Source organism: Oncorhynchus mykiss, chromosome 7, assembly GCF_057628025.1.
Source record: "Oncorhynchus mykiss isolate SJ-2025 chromosome 7, ASM5762802v1, whole genome shotgun sequence".
In the NCBI taxonomy this organism is placed as follows: domain Eukaryota; kingdom Metazoa; phylum Chordata; class Actinopteri; order Salmoniformes; family Salmonidae; genus Oncorhynchus; species Oncorhynchus mykiss.
Genome location: NC_143028.1, coordinates 81,334,308 through 81,357,146, shown reverse-complemented (window position 1 = coordinate 81,357,146; position 22,839 = coordinate 81,334,308). Strand labels below are relative to the sequence as shown.

The 22,839-nt window shown below is 43.9% G+C and overlaps 2 protein-coding genes and 1 non-coding gene across 4 annotated transcripts in view; all 3 read left to right on the top strand.

Moving 5' to 3' along the window:
• Positions 1 to 1,391: 1,391 nt before the first annotated feature.
• On the top strand, positions 1,392 to 5,400 carry rpl29 (ribosomal protein L29; the record flags this gene model as incomplete). The annotated part of the gene is given in 4 exon segments (NM_001160646.1): positions 1,392 to 1,429; positions 1,884 to 1,935; positions 2,170 to 2,234; positions 5,219 to 5,400. Coding segments are annotated over 3 exon segments (213 nt in total). The 3' UTR covers positions 5,330 to 5,400.
• LOC118948745 (small nucleolar RNA SNORA73 family) lies at positions 2,410 to 2,635 on the top strand. The gene has a single exon (XR_005042215.2). It is a non-coding gene; the product is annotated as a small nucleolar RNA SNORA73 family (small nucleolar RNA).
• Positions 5,401 to 17,709: 12,309 nt separating the features above from the next.
• Positions 17,710 to 22,839, top strand: part of iars1 (isoleucyl-tRNA synthetase 1) — a 132,088-nt gene continuing 126,958 nt past the window's right edge. Inside the window, exons 1-4 of one of the 2 annotated variants that reach the window (XM_090242083.1) lie at positions 17,710 to 17,849; positions 18,317 to 18,440; positions 18,728 to 18,884; positions 22,216 to 22,335. In XM_090242083.1, coding sequence (XP_090098209.1) covers positions 18,322 to 18,440; positions 18,728 to 18,884; positions 22,216 to 22,335 — 396 coding nt within the window. In that variant the 5' untranslated portion in view covers positions 17,710 to 17,849; positions 18,317 to 18,321. The remainder of the gene's footprint in view (positions 17,850 to 18,316; positions 18,441 to 18,727; positions 18,885 to 22,215; positions 22,336 to 22,839) is intronic. The other variant, XM_090242084.1, reaches the window with a different exon arrangement.

The following is a 22,839-nucleotide window of genomic DNA, read 5'->3' as shown; positions in this document are numbered from 1 at the left end:
ACACAGAGAGCAGGGGTCAACTGAACCACTGAGTAACCATACCACAACACACAGAGAGCAGGGATCAACTGAACCACTGAGTAACCATACCACAACACACAGAGATCAACTGAACCACTGAGTAACCATACCACAACACACAGAGAGCAGGGATCAACTGAACCACTGAGTAACCATACCACAACACACAGAGAGCAGGGGCCAACTGAACCACTGAACCACTGAGTAACCATACCACAACACACAGAGAGCAGGGATCAACTGAACCACTGAGTAACCATACCACAACACACAGAGAGCAGGGATCAACTGAACCAATGAACCACTGAGCACCATACCACAACACACAGAGAGCAGGGATCAACTGAACCACTGAACCACTGAGTAACCATACCACAACACACAGAGAGCAGGGATCAACTGAACCACTGAGTAACCATACCACAACACACAGAGAGCAGGGATCAACTGAACCACTGAGTAACCATACCACAACACACAGAGAGCAGGGATCAACTGAACCACTGAGTAACCATACCACAACACACAGAGAGCAGGGGCCAACTGAACCACTGAACCACTGAGTAACCATACCACAACACACAGAGAGCAGGGATCAACTGAACCACTGAGTAACCATACTACAACACACAGAGAGCAGGGATCAACTGAACCACTGAGTAACCATACCACAACACACAGAGAGCAGGGGCCAACTGAACCACTGAACCACTGAGTAACCATACCACAACACACAGAGAGCAGGGATCAACTGAACCACTGAGTAACCATACCACAACACACAGAGAGCAGGGATCAACTGAACCACTGAGTAACCATACCACAACACACAGAGAGCAGGGGCCAACTGGGGTCTTGTCTCTCATATTTATAGTCTCTGTCTGTATGCCTGCCCATCTGGTCATCATCCTTATTCAACATTACTATGCACACAACTTTACAACAATTATATTTGAAAACCCTGCGTGTCACATTGTGAGGTCAATAGTTAGCATTAGCAACCTTGTGATGATGCCTGGCTAGCTAGTTATGCAGGACTGCCTTGTTTAAATGTGTTTTATAACAATTATTTAAAAAACTCTGAATGTCACATTTTGAGGTCAGGTCTGGCAGATAACGAGAATAAGTCATTCCTCACATGAATGTATCCTGTCGTTCATGCACATTAAACACACGGTAGTATTATCCTTACCTTTGTTGTTCATGGTTGTAGAAAATCATGGACTGACAGTGACACCTGCTGTCTGGAAATGTTGATGGTGTAATGTCTTGTCCACTGCACTAGGCGGCAGTGTCCCCCATTCAACGTCTTATCGTTTCCGGTCGCCGCTCCTGATTCGATGGTTCATATTTGGGTTCGTTCGGTTCAGTTCTTTCTCTTCCGGTTTCCGTCTCTTACGTGTGGCAGGTAATGAATTTCACTCCTGACTCTAACATGTTAATCTACATCAATCCTCCTGTGTTTTTTAAGATTCATATCAGCCATGAATGTGTGTTTATAGTGGAAAATATCACGAACCACACAGGCATCTTTATATTTGCTAAATTTGTTCCCGCTTGGATGATTAAAACTATAGAACTAGGTCGGCTGTCCCTTTCTACCCGCGAGATATTCTTGCTAGGAAAACCCTCCAACAAACTCACCAAATTGAAAATGTGTTAAATGTTTTGGATAATATTGGCTTTCAGCACGTATACGGTGATAATGTCAATGTTTACCTCGTTGAAAACACCCTACGGCTTGTTTCTAGCTAGTCAGTCGTCCTCTTATAAATAGTTAGTGTGCAAACATGAGTTCCTGCGTGTTTTGTTTTTTGGTCAGTTCTGAAATTAAACTAATTTCTGTTCTCTTCCGTTAACAGATCCACAGAACAGAAATGGCAAAGTCAAAGAATCACACCACCCACAACCAGTGTGAGTAGAAATGAATGGTTAGGAAGTTAAGCTAGTTAGCTAGATATAAGTGATAGTGCCTAGCTAACTAGGTAGTTGTCAATACAGGATTAACAGCCTACCCGGTTGTTTCGTGTCCGTTTTCAAAAATAAATTGACTAGAGCTCTGCAAGAGTAGCCTGAATCCTGTTTTCATTTTGAGGTCATTGTTTCCATAAACGTGTTGACAAGTCTCTTTCTCCTGTCTGCCCACAGCCCGTAAGGCCCACAGGAATGGGATCAAGAAGCCCAGACCAGACCGTTACGAGTCCATGAAAGGGGTATTTATTGATCTGCTGGCCTATCGACCGTTATGATTTTGTTATGCAGTTGTTAAAGTTGCCTAAGTTAGATCAAGGGCATTGTCATTCACACCCGGTGGTTTATGTAAATCAGATGTGGGTGCCTTTGACTTTGAATAATATTTAATGTAACAAAATAAAAGGTGCCCTAATTCCGATGTGGACATCCTGTGAGGTTGCTCTCGCGTGGCTCTGTCCTTGTGGCGTATGGGAGCGTAGCACTTCGGTGCTGTGACGTACAGTCCCGTTCCACGGCGTCGTAGAGCAAGCTTTTGTCCCCCCGGCCCTCGGGCTGGTGAGGACGGCGTTCTGTATATTCCTACATCTTCCCAGAGCTCCTTGGGCCATGACTGGGGGGCTAAACCATGCATTGCACAACTTTTAGACTTACTTGCAGGAGCTACTGCTACTCATGGCTTCATTTACACAGACAGCACAATTCTGATATTTTGCTCAGTTATTGGCAAAAGTGCTGATCTCATCTGCCAACGATTTAACTGACTTGCCTAGTTAAATAAAGGTAAATGTATAAAAGATCAGAATTAGCCAGTCTAAATACATCCTTATGTATGGACGTATCGTTCTGGTTTATACTGTATTAAATGTACTCGATTTGGGGAAATGATCAGACTGGGAGGAAGGAAGTCTCCGCTGGGCTGGTCTATTCATTACCGGCAGCACCTACATCTTGTCATCATACCGTGTCGCCGGCTTTCTGTACGACTCCCGCAAGAACTGGTCACGAACCGCAGCCACAGGTTTATTTTTATTTAGACGGAGGTGACGCAGCTCGTTTGCCAGCCGTTGTCGTAGCTATTTTGTTGCCAATAGGCAATATCGAAATGCGCAGCAATTGTGCTAATAGGATGCTAACTAGTTTAATGATCCCATCTTTAGCACAATAGGCTAACTGCAGATGGGTATAACCTCTCTGGTTGTGAGACCGGTTGGACGTCCTGCTAAATTCTCTTAAAATGACGTTTGAGGTGGCTTATGGTAGAGAAATTAACATTAAATGATCTGGCAACAGCTCTGGTTGACATTCCTGCAGTCAGCATGCGAATTGCACACTTCCTCAACACTTTAGATATCTGTGACATTGTTGTGACCTTTTATTGTCCCCCGGCACAAGGTGCACCTGTGTAATGATCCTGTTTAATCGGCTTCATGATATGCCACATCTCAGGTGGATGGATGGAACATTTTTTATTTCAGCTCATGAAACGGGGCACCAACACTACTTGTTGCAGTTTTTATATATTTTTTAACCTCTCGGCTAGTTGGAGATACTTTCCTTTTTAAGAGGATTAGCATGTAGGATATAACCTACCCTTTTAGGAGGAAGATTAGCATGTAGGATATAACCTACCCTTTTAGGAGGAAGATTAGCATGTAGGATATAACCTACCCTTTTAGGAGGAAGATTAGCATGTAGGATATAACCTACCCTTTTAGGAGGAAGATTAGCATGTAGGATATAACCTACCCTTTTAGGAGGAAGATTAGCAGGTAGGATATAACCTACCCTTTTAGGAGGAAGATTAGCATGTAGGATATAACCTACCCTTTTAGGAGGAAGATTAGCATGTAGGATATAACCTACCCTTTTAGGAGGAAGATTGGCATGTAGGATATAACCTACCCTTTTAGGAGGAAGATTAGCAGGTAGGATATAACCTACCCTTTTAGGAGGAAGATTAGCATGCAGGATATAACCTACCCTTTTAGGAGGAAGATTAGCATGTAGGATATAACCTACCCTTTTAGGAGGAAGATTAGCATGCAGGATATAACCTACCCTTTTAGGAGGAAGATTAGCAGGTAGGATATAACCTACCCTTTTAGGAGGAAGATTAGCAGGTAGGATATAACCTACCCTTTTAGGAGGAAGATTAGCATGCAGGATATAACCTACCCTTTTAGGAGGAAGATTAGCATGTATACATTCATTAATTCATCTAAAATTGATCCGCTCCCACTCGCGGGAATGCAGCCTTCTACTGGGAGGTTCGGGTGGTGTGTGTTCCAAGACCTCTCGGAATTCAGATTTTGAGTTGGTGGGATTATTGTGTACCAGGTTCGATGCCTCGGTCCCAGTCCCCGCCCCCCCACGCAATCTAGATGGATTTGATTGGTCATACAGCTCCAAACTAATTCACATTGACTCCTTAGAATTGGGGGGGTTAACAAGCTTTGTGACATTTTATGTTAAAACAATTCATGCTCGTCCACTTAGTCTGAAATTCATCTAACGTGACCTGTTTGTCTGTTAAGCTTTAGTTTTTTGAATGGCGGGATGACGTGGTGGCAGGGTAGCCTAGTGGTTAGAGTGTAGAGGTGGCAGGGTAGACTAGTGGTTAGAGTGTAGAGGTGGCAGGGTAGACTAGTGGTTAGAGTGTAGAGGTGGCAGGGTAGACTAGTGGTTAGAGTGTAGAGGTGACAGGGTAGCCTAGTGGTTAGAGTGTAGGGGCGGCAGGGTAGCCTAGTGGTTAGAGTGTAGAGGCGACAGGGTAGCCTAGTGGTTAGAGTGTAGAGGCGGCAGGGTAGCCACTGTTCCTAGACCGTCATTGAAAATAAGAATTTGTTCTTAACTGACTTGCCTAGTTAAATAAAGGTAAAATTACAACAACAAAAATATTAAATGTGGGTGGGATGCTTAGTGAAGGAGGATATGGGGAAGAAACCCCATATCAACTGGCACTCAACCTTTCTGCTGCGGTGTCTCTTTCAAGGGATCCTGGTCACATGTTTACACATGAGGATGTGATGGTCCTCATGCGCGCTGTACCAATCCTTACTTCCTGTTTTCTTACGCTTCAGATTTATATTTATACCTTATTGAATTAACTTTCAGTATTGTCTATATGTGAAGAGTTTGTCTGCAACTTACTCTCTCTCTCTACCTCTCTCCCTCCCTTTCTACCGCTCTCCCTCCCTCTCTTTATCACTCTCCCCCTCCCCAGGTTGACCCTAAGTTCATGAAGAACTTGCGTTTTGCCAAGAAGCACAACAAGAAGGGTCAGAAGACCGCCAACGCGGCAGCCAAGAAGATCGCTGATGCCGCCGCCCCTTAGACTGGGTGGCTCCTCTGCATCTCCACGGTCCATTGACTTTGTTACCATCACAATAAAGCTATGCTTTGTCTAAAAAAATACATTGTAACTTCATTTACTGATCTATCCCTTTTAATATTACTGGGTTGACTGTTCGTGTTATATTTCATATAATAGCCTAGCTCTCCTACCTCAACATGGCTTTCATTTCCAACAACACTATGGCAGCCTTCAGCTTGGAAATGGAGTTGACCAGAGCTATACATTGGCACTAGTCTTTTAAAGGGTCATTCTGTGATTGGTACATCTGTTTTTGGACCTTACATTCATGATATATATATAGCCATTGATTCTTGAAGAATATAACTTAAATGTCAGAGTAGTTCAACTGTCGTACCCCCATCAGAACCCAAAATGTTTTAATTGATTGTAAAAAAATAAAAAAATAAAAAAAAGGGGCTATTTGCAGAAGGATAACGGGGGTCATGGGGCTAGACGCTAGCTAGGAGGGTCATGGGGCTAGACGCTAGCTAGGAGGGTCATGGGGCTAGACGCTAGCTAGGAGGGTCATGGGGCTAGACGCTAGCTAGGAGGGTCATGGGGCTAGAAGCCAGCTAGGAGGGTCATGGGGCTAGACGCTAGCTAGGAGGGTCATGGGGCTAGAAGCTAGCTAGGATGGTCACGGGGATGAGCTGTGGATTATGAGTCTTGTCACAGGAGTGGGGTCTATTCTGTGTTAAGACTAAACAGGGTACCATCAACAGGACTGGTGTCTTCTGACAGACTAAACGGTACCATCAACAGGACTGGTGTCTATTGTGTTGAGGCTAAACTGGGTACCATCAACAGGACTGGTGTCTATTGTGTTGAGGCTAAACTGGGTACCATCAACAGGACTGGTGTCTTCTGACAGACTAAACTGGGTACCATCAACAGCTGCTGTCTCAGACTGGCCGCCAGGCCCTGGCTATTGGCTAAAATGACTAGAGGGAATGTTTACAATGTCGAGGCCTAAATATGTTATGACAGCGAGAACAGTGTTACAGTACTATACAGGGAAAAAAATGACAGGACTTCTCGGTTCCTAGACAAACATCTTTTCTCTGTATAGTACCACTGTTGTCACTCCGTGGTCATTAAAATACCAATGAATACATGTGTCTCTTTAGCACCGTCCAGGTTTAATTTAAACGCTAGCTATCCATCCCTGTTTGTGTTGTGACGTGCCAAAATCTAATTTGGATGGTGCTAGCAACACACTTTCCTTGTGTGTGTATGTGGTGTATTCAGTGGCGATATTTAGCGTGTAAATCTTGTTGGGACAACAACAAACGAACGGCACTAAACAATACATGAATTGCACTGTAACAGGAACAAACGGTGCCAACGAACTGTTAGGGCCTACATAAAGCTGTCCCAACACCTTACCACTGCTACACCTGGCTATCAGCTGAGCCTTGTCTGGCAGCGAAACTGTTTATTCAGCCTCATTTACTGACTTTATAATTTTTTTTTAAACATGGCTGACTTGCTTAAACAAATGTGGTGTCTACTGACAGTTAATATGTACAAACTACGGCATAAGGCAGAGCTGCTGCACCTTCTTCCTGGGCATCTGCTGTCCTGTAGGTTTTCAGTCCAACTAATTTAGCATATTTGATTCAGCTAGTTAAGGTCTTGTTGAGCTGCTAATATGTAGAATCAATCGGGTGTGTTAAATTAGGGTTGGACTGAAAACCCACAGAACGGTCGATCTCCAGGAAGAGGGTTGGACTGAAAACCCACAGGACAGTAGATCTCCAGGAAGAGGGTTGGACTGATAACCTACAGGACAGTAGATCTCCAGGAAGAGGGTTGGACTGATAACCTACAGGACAGTAGATCTCCAGGAAGAGGGTTGGACTGAAAACCTACAGAACGGTCGATCTCCAGGAAGAGGGTTGGACAGATAACCTACAGGACAGTAGATCTCCAGGAAGAGGGTTGGACTGATAACCTACAGGACAGTAGATCTCCAGGAAGAGGGTTGGACTGATAACCTACAGGACAGTAGATCTCCAGGAAGAGGGTTGGACTGAACCTACAGGACAGTAGATCTCCAGGAAGAGGGTTGGAGTGATAACCTACAGGACAGTAGATCTCCAGGAAGTGGGTTGGACTGATAACCTACAGGACGGTAGATCTCCAGGAAGAGGGTTGGACTGATAACCTACAGGACGGTAGATCTCCAGGAAGAGGGTTGGACTGATAACCTACAGGACAGTAGATCTCCAGGAAGAGGGTTGGACTGATAACCTACAGGACGGTAGATCTCCAGGAAGAGGGTTGGACTGATAACCTACAGGACAGTAGATCTCCAGGAAGAGGATTAGACTGATAACCTACAGGACAGTAGATCTCCAGGAAGAGGGTTGGACTGATAACCTACAGGACAGTAGATCTCCAGGAAGAGGGTTGGACTGATAACCTACAGGACAGTAGATCTCCAGGAAGAGGGTTGGACTGATAACCTACAGGACAGTAGATCTCCAGGAAGAGGGTTGGACTGAAAACCTACAGGACAGTAGATCTCCAGGAAGAGGGTTGGAGTGATAACCTACAGGACAGTAGATCTCCAGGAAGTGGGTTGGACTGATAACCTACAGGACGGTAGATCTCCAGGAAGAGGGTTGGACTGATAACCTACAGGACGGTAGATCTCCAGGAAGAGGGTTGGACTGATAACCTACAGGACAGTAGATCTCCAGGAAGAGGGTTGGACTGATAACCTACAGGACGGTAGATCTCCAGGAAGAGGGTTGGACTGATAACCTACAGGACAGTAGATCTCCAGGAAGAGGATTAGACTGATAACCTACAGGACAGTAGATCTCCAGGAAGAGGGTTGGACTGATAACCTACAGGACAGTAGATCTCCAGGAAGAGGGTTGGACTGATAACCTACAGGACAGTAGATCTCCAGGAAGAGGGTTGGACTGATAACCTACAGGACAGTAGATCTCCAGGAAGAGGATTGGACTGATAACCTACAGGACAGTAGATCTCCAGGAAGAGGGTTGGACTGAAAACCTACAGGACAGTAGATCTCCAGGAAGAGGGTTGGACTGATAACCTACAGGACAGTAGATCTCCAAGAAGAGGGTTGCACTGATAACCTACAGGACAGTAGATCTCCAGGAAGAGGGTTGGACTGAAAACCCACAGGACAGTAGATATCCAGGAAGAGGGTTGGACTGATAACCTACAGGACAGTAGATCTCAGGAAAGAGGGTTGGACTGAAAACCTACAGAACGGTCGATCTCCAGGAAGAGGGTTGGACTGAAAACCCACAGGACAGTAGATCTCCAGGAAGAGGGTTGGACAGTAGATCTCCAGGAAGAGGGTTGGACTGAAAACCCACAGGACAGTAGATCTCCAGGAAGAGGGTTGGACAGTAGATCTCCAGGAAGAGGGTTGGACTGAAAACCTACAGGACAGTAGATCTCCAGGAAGAGGGTTGGACTGATAACCTACAGGACAGTAGATCTCCAGGAAGAGGGTTGGACTGATAACCTACAGGACAGTAGATCTCCAGGAAGAGGATTGGACTGAAAACCTACAGGACAGTAGATCTCCAGGAAGAGGATTGGACTGAAAACCCACAGGACAGTAGATCTCCAGGAAGAGGATTGGACAGCCAGATTAAGACAATGACCAAGGTAGGATGGACGTAGTCATAACTATTTGTTCAGCACTTTTGAAATGTACAGCGACAGAATTCAGAACATGGGCTGTTTTTACAGTGAGTGTTCTCCCTGTACACCAAGTCAGAACCGTAGGATTAATAAAGGGGGCAAGAAAGCTCTCTCATTCTCTGGATTTATAAAACACTACAAAGAAAGAACATAAAACACTACATAGTAAACAACATAAAACAATACATAGTAAACAACATAAAACACTACAAAGTAAACAACATAAAACACAAGGAATGTGAAAATGCTATTCATTGACGACAGCTCAGCGTTCACCACCATAGTGCCCTCAAGGCTCATCACTAGGCTAAGGACCCTGGAACTAAACACCTCCCTCTGCAACTGGATCCTGGACTTCCTGATGGGCTGCCCTAAGGTGGTAAGGGTAGGTAACAACACATCCGCCACGCTGATCCTTAACACGGGGGCTCCTCCTGTACTCCCTGTTCACTCATGACTGCACGGCCAGGCACGACTCCAACCCCATCATTAAGTTTGCCGATGACACAACAGTGGGAGTCCTGATCACCAACAACGACGAGACAGTGTGTGGTGCCAGGACAACAACCTCCCCTTCAACGTGATCAAGACTTAGAAGATGATTGTGGACTTCAGGAAAAGGAGGACCGAGCACGCCCCCATTCTCATCGATGGGGCTGTAGTGGAGCAGGTTGAGAGCTTCAAGTTCCTTGGTGTCCACATCACAGACATCTAACATGTTCCAAGCACACCAAGACAGTCGTGAAGAGGGCACGACAAAACCCATTCCCCGTCAGGAGACTGAAAAGATTTGGCATGGGTCTTCAGATCCTCAAAAGGTTCTACAGCTGCACCATCGAGAGCATCCTGATTGGTTGCATCACAGCCTGGTATGGCAACTGCTCTGCCTCCAACCACAAGGCACTAACAGAGGGTAGTGCATACGGCCCAGTACATCACTGAGGCCAAGCTTCCTGCCATCCAGGACCTCTATACCAGGCGGTGTCAGTGGAAGGCCCAAAAGATTGTCAAAGTCTCCAGCCACCCTAGTCATAGACTGTTTTCTCTGCTACCACGCGGTACCCTAGCACCAAGTCTTGGTCCAAGAGGCTTCTAAACAGCTTCTACCCCCAAGCCATAACACTACTGAACATCTAATCAAATGGCTACCCAGACTATTTGCATCCCCCCCCCCCCCCCCCCCGTTACAAAATATAACACTTACAAGAACTTGTGAATTCAATATAGGCTTTTAATACAAACACATCAGAAGCCTAGATGGTCCGCGGAACACACACTTTCCCAGACCACTGGCTCTGTATTTATACACACACAGTATATGAGTCCATTCCATATGTTAATGGAGTTACTTCCCTCAGGTCATCGGCCACCATTATCTTTCAGTCCAGACTTCCTGCTTGTTCATGCCCAATAACGCCTGTATCCGCTCTTGATTAGATTACAATGGTGGCAGGACCCTCTCGTGTCCTAAAATTAATGTATGTCTATCTTACCCTAAGCACTTATGGCCTTTAACCTAAGCACTTATGTCCTTTACCCTAAGCACTTATGTCCTTTACCCTAAGCACTTATGTCCTTTAACCTAAGCACTTATGTCCTTTACCCTAAGCACTTATGTCCTTTACCCTAAGCACTTATGTTTGTTCCTCTCTATCTAATCTTTATAATGGTGTCCTGCTCTTTCCATAATAGATCATGTATTTAAGTGTCACCTCCTCCTCTTTGCCCTAAACCCTTATGCACTTTAAGGCACGTATGGCTTCGGCCATTACACTGTATGTCTGTTTAATCTTTGATTTCCCGTCCGCTTTCTGTTTGTGGTCTAATGTACACCTTTGCTCTACAGTATTATGTTTGTCCCTATATGTACCTCTTGCTCCCACAGCTGCTGCTACTCTCTGTTATTATCTATAAGTCACTTTAATAACTCTACCCACATGTACAGTATATATTACTTCAATTACCTCGACTAATCGTTGCCCCCACACATTGACTCTGTACCAGGAACCCCTGTATATAGCCTCCACATTGACTCTGTACCGGTATCCCCTGTATATAGCCTCCACATTGACTCTGTACCGGTACCCCCTGTATATAGCCTCCACATTGACTCTGTACCGGTACCCCCTGTATATAGTCTCCACATTGACTCTGTACCGGTACCCCTGTATATAGCCTCCACATTGACTCTGTACCGGTACCCCCTGTATATAGCCTCCACATTGACTCTGTACCGGTACCCCCTGTATATAGCCTCCACATTGACTCTGTACCGGTACCCCCTGTATATAGCCTCCACATTGACTCTGTACCAGTACCCCCTGTATATAGCCTCCACATTCACTCTGTACCGGTATCCCCCTGTATATAGTCTCGCTATTGTTATTTTACTGACACTCTTTAATTGTTTGTTACTTTATTTCTTTTTTTTAAGGTATTTTTCTTAAAACTGCATTGTTGGTTAAGAGCTCGTAAGTAAGCATTTCATTGTAATACCTGTAGTATTTGGCGCATGTGACAAATAAAATGTGATTTGAGAAAAAAAGTGAGCATATTTCCTTCTTTATCAAATAAATCAAACACAAATATAATATTTCTGTCAAACCACTTAGGAAATAACAAAAACTTGTTTTTAACAACAATATCTTTGTTGTTCCACAGAAGTGCCTTGTGTGGGGAGAGACACTAGATGTGTTCGAATACCCATACTCACATACTGCATACTTAATGAGTATATACTACATACTATTCGTTCATTTTAGTATACTGTAAATGAACAGTATCCTTTCAGTTGAGCGTTCTTTCTCTTCGCCTGTCTAACATAAGTTGATGCTCTTGCGAAGCTAGTTAGTTTAACAAATGACTAGTTACGACATTGTACGACTTCCGGTACTTCTTAAATTCAGTAGCTTGTAAATTCAGAGCGTTGTCAGATTGTCCATTTGTAAATTCAGATGGTTTCGCTCTTGGACGTTCCGAATGAGGAGTAGGGTTGATGGTTGATTTGAGCGTTCTGACCTTACAATGGCAGTCAAGCACCCAAGCTAACGTTGGCTAGCTTGCTAGCTATTTCCAGACACAAATGAGACCACTCTGACCATTTCACTTGCCCTAGCAGAGCTGGTTAGGCAGTTTTCATGTTACCCAGAGCGTTGGTGGCTGTAACTGTGCTGCTGGCAACAATTAATTGAATTGCACTTTGTTGTAGATGTTTACTGACACCGGCAATATTCAACCGGGTTGAGCGCTCTAAAATTCATTATTCTGTCTTTGGTACACTCAGACAATTGTGCTCTGAAATCAGAGTAGATAGCCAGAGCGAATTTATAAAGCACCCGACTATACCATTTAGCTAAATTAGGTAGTTAGTTAGATATCCTATAGTTAATATACTGGCAAGTTTGATGTACAAGTAGCCAACTAACATCATACCGGTACATACTGCTGTAATGCAAGTGGTTTGTAAGGACAGCGTAGCTAACAAATTGTCAGCCAACATAACTTGTGAGGTAAGTTATTTGAAAAGTTATGAGTTCATTACATTGCTTAACATTTGTCATAATTAGTTAAAGTAATGAATTTGTATCCGCTGGATATTTTCCGCCATTTTCTTCAAATCTGGAAACGATGTGAAGCCACGCCCATTTCTTGAAGAGTTGCATTATGGGCCCCAAAAGTTCGGAAATACTGTCGATTTTTTTTGGCGAATTGAGTACGACATCCGGTAACTTTTAGCACACTAACCTTTTTAAATGTATTATTATTATTTTTTAAATTCAAATACAGATCAACAATTTACATTCTTACATCATACAAAACAGAACGCAGGTTTTAAATGAGAAAATACTGGAACAAACAAAAAATATAAGAAAACAAACAATTCTAGTGCAATTGTAATCATTCTGAAAAAGTCTTATTGTAATGATTTAGGAAAATGTTATTCTTGTTATTGTTCACTAGGGTTAATGTTTTAATAAAATAGTTAAATTCAATCAAAAAAAATATGTAATTTTGGTATTGAATTTTCTAATTTTTGTTTGTGCGAAGTGTTTGGCAGCAAGAATAGAAAAAGTAACAATCATTTCAATGGTCTTGTTATCATTGCAATAGTAACATATTATATCTTTCATGTCAAAAACATAGGTGGTGTTCATAATGGTAAATGAGTCATTTGCAAGGTTTTCCCAAAATTCCATTCAAATAAAAAATGAGACAGATTCTCACCTTCCTTTTTCATAGAAAACGCAAATATCATTAATAGCCACAAATTTGGATATCATAGAATTACATGGATATATCTTATGTAAAATTTTGAAGTGCACTAACTATATCCTAACTAACTATATCCTAACTTTTTTAAATGTATTTTTTACTTCACCTTTATTTAACCAGGTAGGCAAGTTGAGAACAAGTTCTCATTTACAATTGCGACCTGGACCAAGATAAAGCAAAGTAGTTTGACGCAAACAACAACACAGAGTTACACATGGGATAAACAAACATACAGTCAATAATAAAGTATAAACAAGTCTATATACGATGTGAGCAAATGAGGTGAGATAAGGGAGGTAAAGGCAAAAAAAGGCCATGGTGGCAAAGTAACTACAATATAGCAAGTAAAACACTGGAATGGTAGTTTTGCAATGGAAGAATGTGCAAAGTAGAAATAAAAATAATGGGGTGCAAAGGAGCAAAATAAATAAATTAATTAAATACAGTAGGGAAAGAGGTAGTTGTTTGGGCTAAATTATAGGTGGGCTATGTACAGATTTTTGTAGTTCGTTCCAGTCATTGGCAGCAGAGAACTGGAAGGAGAGGCGGCCAAAGAAATAATTGGTTTTGGGGGTGTCTAGAGAGATATACCTGCTGGAGCGTGTGCTACAGGTGGGAGATGCTATGGTGACCAGCGAGCTGAGATAAGGGGGGACTTTACCCTAGCAGGGTCTTGTAGATGACATGGAGCCAGTGGGTTTGGCGACGAGTATGAAGCGAGGGCCAGCCAACGAGAGCGTACAGGTCGCAATGGTGGGTAGTATATGGGGCTTTGGTGACAAAACGGATTGCACTGTGATAGACTGCATCCAATTTGTTGAGTAGGGTATTAGAGACTATTTTGTAAATGACATCGCCAAAGTCGAGGATTGGTAGGATGGTCAGTTTTACAAGGGTATGTTTGGCAGCATGAGTGAAGGATGCTTTGTTGCGAAATAGGAAGCCAATTCTAGATTTAACTTTGGATTGGAGATGTTTGATATGGGTCTGGAAGGAGAGTTTACAGTCTAACCAGACATCTAAGTATTTGTAGTTGTCCACGTATTCTAAGTCAGAGCCGTCCAGAGTAGTGATGTTGGACAGGCGGGTAGGTGCAGGTAGCGATCGGTTGAAGAGCATGCATTTAGTTTTACTTGTATTTAAGAGCCATTGGAGGCCACGGAAGGAGAGTTGTATGGCATTGAAGCTTGCCTGGAGGGTTGTTAACACAGTGTCCAAAGAAGGGCCAGAAGTATACAGAATGGTGTCGTCTGCGTAGAGGTGGATCAGAGACTCACCAGCAGCAAGAGCGACCTCATTGATGTATACAGAGAAGAGAGTCGGTCCAAGAATTGAACCCTGTGGCACCCCCATAGAGACTGCCAGAGGTCTGGACAGCAGACCCTCCGATTTGACACACTGAACTCTATCAGAGAAGTAGTTGGTGAACCAGGCGAGGCAATCATTTGAGAAACCAAGGCTGTCGAATCTGCCGATGAGGATGTGGTGATTGACAAAGTCGAAAGCCTTGGCCAGATCAATGAATACGGCTGCACAGTAATGTTTCTTATCAATGGCGGTTAAGATATCATTTAGGACCTTGAGCGTGGCTGAGGTGCACCCATGACCAGCTCTGAAACCAGATTGCATAGCAGAGAAGGTATGGTGAGATTTGAAATGGTCGGTAATCTGTTTGTTGACTTGGCTTTCGAAGACCTTAGAAAGGCATGGTAGGATAGATATAGGTCTGTAGCAGTTTAGGTCAAGAGTGTCCCCCCCTTTGAAGAGGGGGATGACCGCAGCTGCTTTCCAATCTTTGGGAATCTCAGACGACACAAAAGAGAGGTTGAACAGGCTCGTAATAGGGGTGGCAACAATTTCGACAGATAATTTTAGAAAGAAAGGGTCCAGATTGTCTAGCCCGGCTGATTTGTAGGGGTCCAGATTTTAGCAGCTCATTCAGAACATCAGCTGAATGGATTTGGGAGAAGGAGAAATGGGGAAGGCTTGGACGAGTTGCTGTGGGGGGTGCAGTGCTGTTGACCGGGCCAGCGGTCTAAATCCAGGGACATGGAGAGAAAAATTGGTCCGAAATGTTCCGTTCCGAGCCGCGCTGCGCCGTACAAAACTGGCGATAGATTCTCGAGCCAAAGGACAGCCGATGACCACAAACCGTGGTTAGCTGAATACTAACGATTTGCCAGTAAAGAAGCTAACTAGCTTCTGAACCAGCTTCTGATTAGCTTCTGGCTAGCTCCCGGCTAGCTTCTGGCTAGTTTCTGGCTAGCCTCTTGGAGCCTCCGGCTAGCTTCTTGGAGGATTACAGATCTGAGGTAAATCATACTTTTTTATAAATATAAATTGGTGAGGCGGGTTGCAGGAGAGTGTTTTGAAGATGAGTTTATGGAAAAATTAAAAAATGAATGTGAAAAAAAGTTGTAAATATATATATATATATATATACAGGACACGACAAAACGAGGACAAAAGACGTCTGAACTGCTATGCCATCTTGGACGAATCAACTAACTATATCCACTATATCCTAACTAACTATATCCACTATATCCTAACTAACTATATCCACTATATCCTAACTAACTATATCCACTATATCCTAACTAACTATATCCTAAATAACTACAGTGCCTTGCGAAAGTATTCGGCCCCCTTGAACTTTGCGACCTTTTGCCACATTTCAGGACTTCAAACATAAAGATATAAAACTGTATTTTTTTGTGAAGAATCAACAACAAGTGGGACACAATCATGAAGTGGAACGACATTTATTAGATATTTCAAACTTTTTTAACAAATCAAAAACTGAAAAATTGGGCGTGCAAAATTATTCAGCCCCTTTACTTTCAGTGCAGCAAACTCTCTCCAGAAGTTCAGTGAGGATCTCTGAATGATCCAATGTTGACCTAAATGACTAATGATGATAAATACAATCCACCTGTGTGTAATCAAGTCTCCGTATAAATGCACCTGCACTGTGATAGTCTCAGAGGTCCGTTAAAAGCGCAGAGAGCATCATGAAGAACAAGGAACACACCAGGCAGGTCCGAGATACTGTTGTGAAGAAGTTTAAAGACGGATTTGGATACAAAAAGATTTCCCAAGCTTTAAACATCCCAAGTAGCACTGTGCAAGCGATAATATTGAAATGGAAGGAGTATCAGACCCCTGCAAATCTACCAAGACCTGGCCGTCCCTCTAAACTTTCAGCTCATACAAGGAGAAGACTGATCAGAGATGCAGCCAAGAGGCCCATGATCACTCTGGATGAACTGCAGAGATCTACAGCTGAGGTGGGAGACTCTGTCCATAGGACAACAATCAGTCGTATATTGCACAAATCTGGCCTTTATGGAAGAGTGGCAAGAAGAAAGCCATTTCTTAAAGATATCCATAAAAAGTGTTGTTTAAAGTTTGCCACAAGGACCCTGGAAGACACACCAAACATGTGGAAGAAGGTGCTCTGGTCAGATGAAACCAAAATTGAACTTTTTGGAAACAATGCAAAACGTTATGTTTGGCGTAAAAGCAACACAGCTGAACACACCATCCCCACTGTCAAACATGGTGGTGGCAGCATCATGGTTTGGGCCTGCTTTTATTCAGCAGGGACAGGGAAGATGGTTAAAATTGATGGGAAGATGGATGGAGCCAAATACAGGACCATTCTGGAAGAAAACCTGATGGAGTCTGCAAAAGACCTGAGACTGGGACGGAGATTTGTCTTCTAACAAGACAATGATCCAAAACATAAAGCAAAATCTACAATGGAATGGTTCAAAAATAAACATATCCAGGTGTTAGAATGGCCAAGTCAAAGTCCAGACCTGAATCCAATCGAGAATCTGTGGAAAGAACTGAAAACTGCTGTTCACAAATGCTCTCCATCCAACCTCACTGAGCTCGAGCTGTTTTGCAAGGAGGAATGGGAAAAAATTTCAGTCTCTCGATGTGCAAAACTGATAGAGACATACCCCAAGTGACTTACAGCTGTAATCGCAGCTAAAGGTGACGCTACAAAGTATTAACTTAAGGGGGCTGAATAATTTTGCACGCCCAATTTTTCAGTTTTTGATTTGTTAAAAAGGTTTGAAATATCCAATAAATGTCGTTCCACTTCATGATTGTGTCCCACTTGTTGTTGATTCTTCACAAAAAAATACAGTTTTATATCTTTATGTTTGAAGCCTGAAATGTGGCAAAAGGTCGCAAAGTTCAAGGGGGCCGAATACTTTCGCAAGGCACTGTATATCCACTATATCCTAACAAACTATTTCCACTATATCCTAACAAACTATATCCACTATATCCTAACAAACTATATCCTAACTAACTATATCCACTATATCCTAACTAACTATATTCACTATACCCACACTACAATACTAAAACACGTCACAAATAGTGCGGTTAGTGCGAGTATTCGAACACAGCTACTGTCGGTGTGATGCATCATTTCCGCTTCCGCTTTCCCTCTGATTGCATCAGTTCCCTGTCATCAGTTCGTCAAAGTTGGCAGCCGGAGAAAGAAAGACATGTGAGTTTACCTGAATGGGTATTTAAATATTTGTATGTTGAACTGTTGTACAATTAAACTACATTTACCTGCCGTTGATGCAATATGCGTCCATATGAATGCAAACGTGAGGGTACAGTGTCAAGGAGTAGTCGAAAGCACTTAGCGAGCTAGCCGGCTAAGCTAACCACTCCACTTACATGTGCACAGCAAGGATACGTCGTTACTAGCATGCATTTATTCATAATTTATAACTAGATTTATTCAACATCGATACTAGCCAGGTTTAAACCCAGTTAACTGAATTAGCTAACATGCATATCAAACCAACTAACGTTACTGAAAGTATAATTGCTGCTTGCTAGTTAGCTAACGTTATGTTTGTTTTGAATTTATAGAATGTTGAGTTGTTGTCCCAACGTCATCATTGGTTGCCATTCACTTTCCCTTCAATAGTCAACTAACTATGATGTGTTTCTATCACTCAGTGATCATGGTGGAGCCTGTTCCTGAATCCATCCACTTCCCCTCTGAGGAGAAGAGGATCCTGCAGCTGTGGAAGGACAAGGACTGCTTCCAGGAGTGTCTCAAACAGTCCAAGAACAGGCCCAAGTAAGTACAAGGACCATGCCATCTGGACCAGTCGAGTCATTCCTGACTGTCAAACAGTAGCAAACTGTTTACACATCGAAGGAGTATTGTAGACAGAATTCCTCTAACCATTGTCTAGTCAAAGATTAAGCTTATTAACATAGTCTGTCTATAGGTGAACTTTTTACACATGCAGAATACAGTAAGGGCAGTGAGTGCATGAAACCACACATCACTAAGCCCGATATGTAAGTGTACAAAAGAAAAGATGAATCTGTTTTATGAATGATGTGTAAACTCTTCTCCAGGTACACGTTCTACGACGGGCCTCCGTTCGCTACAGGTCTCCCCCACTACGGTCACATCCTGGCAGGGACCATCAAAGACATCGTGACTCGCTTCGCCCACCAGAGCGGCTTCCACGTGGACCGCCGGTTCGGCTGGGACTGTCACGGCCTGCCTGTGGTAAGAATGTCTTTGGGATACTGTACTCGTCGCCGGTAATTGAATAACCGCGTATCTGACGGTTGTAGATGAAGACTGTCATGAAAATAAAATAACCATCAAAACCATTGAAATAGCCCTGCATTCATATCAAATTTTTACACGTTTTGTTAACTTTATTTTCATGTAGATAAACTTGACCTAATATTTAGGAGTGTTTACTCATGATTACTATTTAACTTTCTACATCTCCTCTTTCCAACTGTCCTTTGATGCTGGAGGAGCTAACCGCTAGATGAGCTAACCGCTAGATGAGCTAACCGCTAGATGAGCTAACCGCTAGAGGAGTGGGGGTGTAGAGTGATGCTGGTGGAGCTAACCGCTAGAGGAGTGGGGGTGTAGAGTGATGCTGGTGGAGCTAACCGCTAGAGGAGCTAACCGCTAGATGAGTGGGGGTGTAGAGTGATGCTGGAGCAGCTAACCGCTTGATGAGTGGGGGTGTATAGTGATGCTGGAGCAGCTAACCGCTAGATGAGTGGGGGTGTAGAGTGATGCTGGTGGAGCTAACAGCTAGAGGAGCTAACTGCTAGATGAGTGGGGGTGTAGAGTGATGCTGGAGCAGCTAACCGGTAGATGAGTGGGGGTGTAGAGTGATGCTGGTGGAGCTAACAGCTAGATGAGTGGGGGTGTAGAGTGATGCTGGTGGAGCTAACCGCTTGATGAGTAGGGCTGTAGTGATGCTGGTGGAGCTAACCGCTAGATGAGTGGGGGTGCAGAGTGATGCTGGAGCAGCTTACCGCTAGATGAGTGGGGGTGTAGAGTGATGCTGGAGCAGCTAACCGCTTGATGAGTGGGGGTGTAGTGATGCTGGTGGAGCTAACCGCTAGATGAGTGGGGGTGCAGAGTGATGCTGGAGCAGCTAACCGCTAGATGAGTGGGGGTGTAGAGTGATGCTGGAGGAGCTAACCGCTAGATGAGTGGGGGTGTAGAGTGATGCTGGAGCAGCTAACCGCTTGATGAGTGGGGGTGTAGAGTGATGCTGGTGGAGCTAACCGCTAGAGGAGCTAACTGCTAGATGAGTGGGGGTGTAGAGTGATGCTGGAGCAGCTAACCGGTAGATGAGTGGGGGTGTAGAGTGATGCTGGTGGAGCTAACAGCTAGATGAGTGGGGGTGTAGAGTGATGCTGGTGGAGCTAACAGCTAGATGAGTGGGGGTGTAGAGTGATGCTGGTGGAGCTAACCGCTAGATGAATGGGGGTGTAGAGTGATGCTGGTTGAGCTAACAGCTAGATGAGTGGGGGTGTAGAGTGATGCTGGTGGAGCTAACCGCTTGATGAGTACGGGTGTAGTGATGCTGGTGGAGCTAACCGCTAGATGAGTGGGGGATGTAGAGTGATGCTGGTGGAGCTAACCGCTAGATGAGTGGGGGTGCAGAGTGATGCTGGAGCAGCTAACCGCTGGATGAGTGGGGGTGCAGAGTGATGCTGGAGCAGCTAACTGCTAGATGAGTGGGGGTGTGGAGTGATGCTGGAGCAGCTTACCGTTAGATGAGTGGGGGTGTGGAGTGATGTGGCATTTTAGTAACTTTTTGTTGTTGATTTGTGGACTTTGTTTTATACAATTAACATTTTCGTTGTTTGCTGGTAAATAATACAATGCTCAAAAAAATAAAGGGATCACTTAAACAACACAATGTAACTCCAAGTCAATCACACTTCTGTGAAATCAAACTGTCCACTTAGGAAGCAACACTGATTGACAATACATTTCACATGCTGTTCACATGCAAATAAAATAGACAACAGGTGGAAATTATAGGCAATTAGCAAGACACCCCCAATAAAGGAGTGGTTCTGCAGGTGGTGACCACAGACCACTTCTCAGTTCCTATGCTTCCTGGCTGATGTTTTGGTCACTTTTGAATGCTGGCGGTGCTTTCACTCTAGTGGTAGCATGAGACGGAGTCTACAACCCACACAAGTGGCTCAGGTAGTGCAGCTCATCCAGGATGGCACATCAATGCGAGCTGTGGCAAGAAGGTTTGCTGTGTCTGTCAGCGTAGTGTCCAGAGCATGGAGGCGCTACCAGGAGACAGGCCAGTACATCAGGAGACGTGGAGGAGGCCATAGGAGGGCAACAACCCAGCAGCAGGACCGCTACCTCCGCCTTTGTGCAAGGAGGAGCAGGAGGAGCACTGCCAGAGCCCTGCAAAATGACCTCCAGCAGGCCACAAATGTGCATGTGTCTGCTCAAACGGTCAGAAACAGACTCCATGAGGGTGGTATGAGGGCCCGACGTCCACAGGTGGGGGTTGTGCTTACAGCCCAATACCGTGCAGGACGTTTTTCAGGACGTTTTTTCATTTGCCAAGATTGGCAAATTCGCCACTGGGGCTCTGTGCTCTTCACATATGAAAGCAGGTTCACACTGAGTGCATGTGACAGCCTGGAGATGCCGTGGAGAACGTTCTGCTGCCTGCAACATCCTCCAGCATGACTGGTTTGGCGGTGGGTCAGTCATGGTGTGGGGTGGCATTTCTTTGGGGGGCTGCACAGCCCTCCATGTGCTCGCCAGAGGTAGCCTGACTGCCATTAGGTACCGAGATGAGATCCTCAGACCCCTTGTGAGACCATATGCTGGTGCGGTTGGCCGTGGGTTCCTCCTGGGTTCCTCCTAATGCAAGGCAATGCTAGACCTCATGTGGCTGGAGAGTGTCAGAAGTTCCTGCAAGAGGAAGGCATTGATGCTATGGACTGGTTTTCCACTTTAATTTTGAGTGTGACTCCAAATCCAGACCTCCATGGGTTGATAAATTTGATTTCCATTGATAATTTTTGTGTGATTTTGTTGTCAGCACATTCAACTATGTAAAGGAAAAAGTATTTAATAAGAATATTTCATTCATTCAGATCTAGGATGTGCTATTTTAGTGTTCCCTTTATTTGTGCAGTGTAGTTTATAGACTAATCAACGCTGATCAGACCCGGTCGTGGCTGATTTGATGCGCTTGGCAAGACCGAAAAAATTGTAGCCTTCTAATCCCCGTAGAATAGCAGTCTAGGCTATACAGTGCCGGCCCGCAATACACTTTTATGAAGTCCCATGTGGTAGCCCACCATTTGTAAAACAGCCAATTTACCCATAATGCTCACTCTGTGTTCCTATACCATTACAGATTGATAGACCCCTCTGTGTTCCTATACCATTACAGATTGATAAACCCCGTAATGCCCCTCCTGTGTTCCTATACATTTACAGATTGATAGACCCACTAATGCCCCCCCTGTGTTCCTATACCATTACAGATTGATAGACCCCCTAATGCCCCCTCTGTGTTCCTATACCATTTCAGGAGTATGAGATTGATAAGACCCTGGACATCAAGGGACCGGACGATGTGGCCAAGCTGGGGATTGCTGAGTACAACCGGCAATGCAGGATGATCGTCATGAGATACGCTAACGAATGGGAGGTGCGCAAACAACCACACAAATACTATATATAATGCTGGTACACTATGTAATTACAGTGTAATTATATAGGGCTGGTATACTATGTTATTATATAGGGCTGGTATACTATGTTATTACATAGGGCTGGTATACTATGTTATTACATAGGGCTGGTATACTATGTAAGTACACTAATTATATAGGGCTGGCACACTATGTAATTACATAGGGCTGGTATACTATGTAATTACATAGGGCTGGTATACTATGTAATTACATAGGGCTGGTATACTATGTTATTATATAGGGCTGGTATACTATGTAATTATATAGGGCTGGTACACTATGTAATTATATAGGGCTGGTACACTATGTTATTATATAGGGCTGGTATACTATGTTATTATATAGGGCTGGTATACTATGTAATTATATAGGGCTGGTATACTATGTAATTATATAGGGCTGGTATACTATGTAATTACATAGGGCTGGTATACTATGTAATTACATAGGGCTGGTAT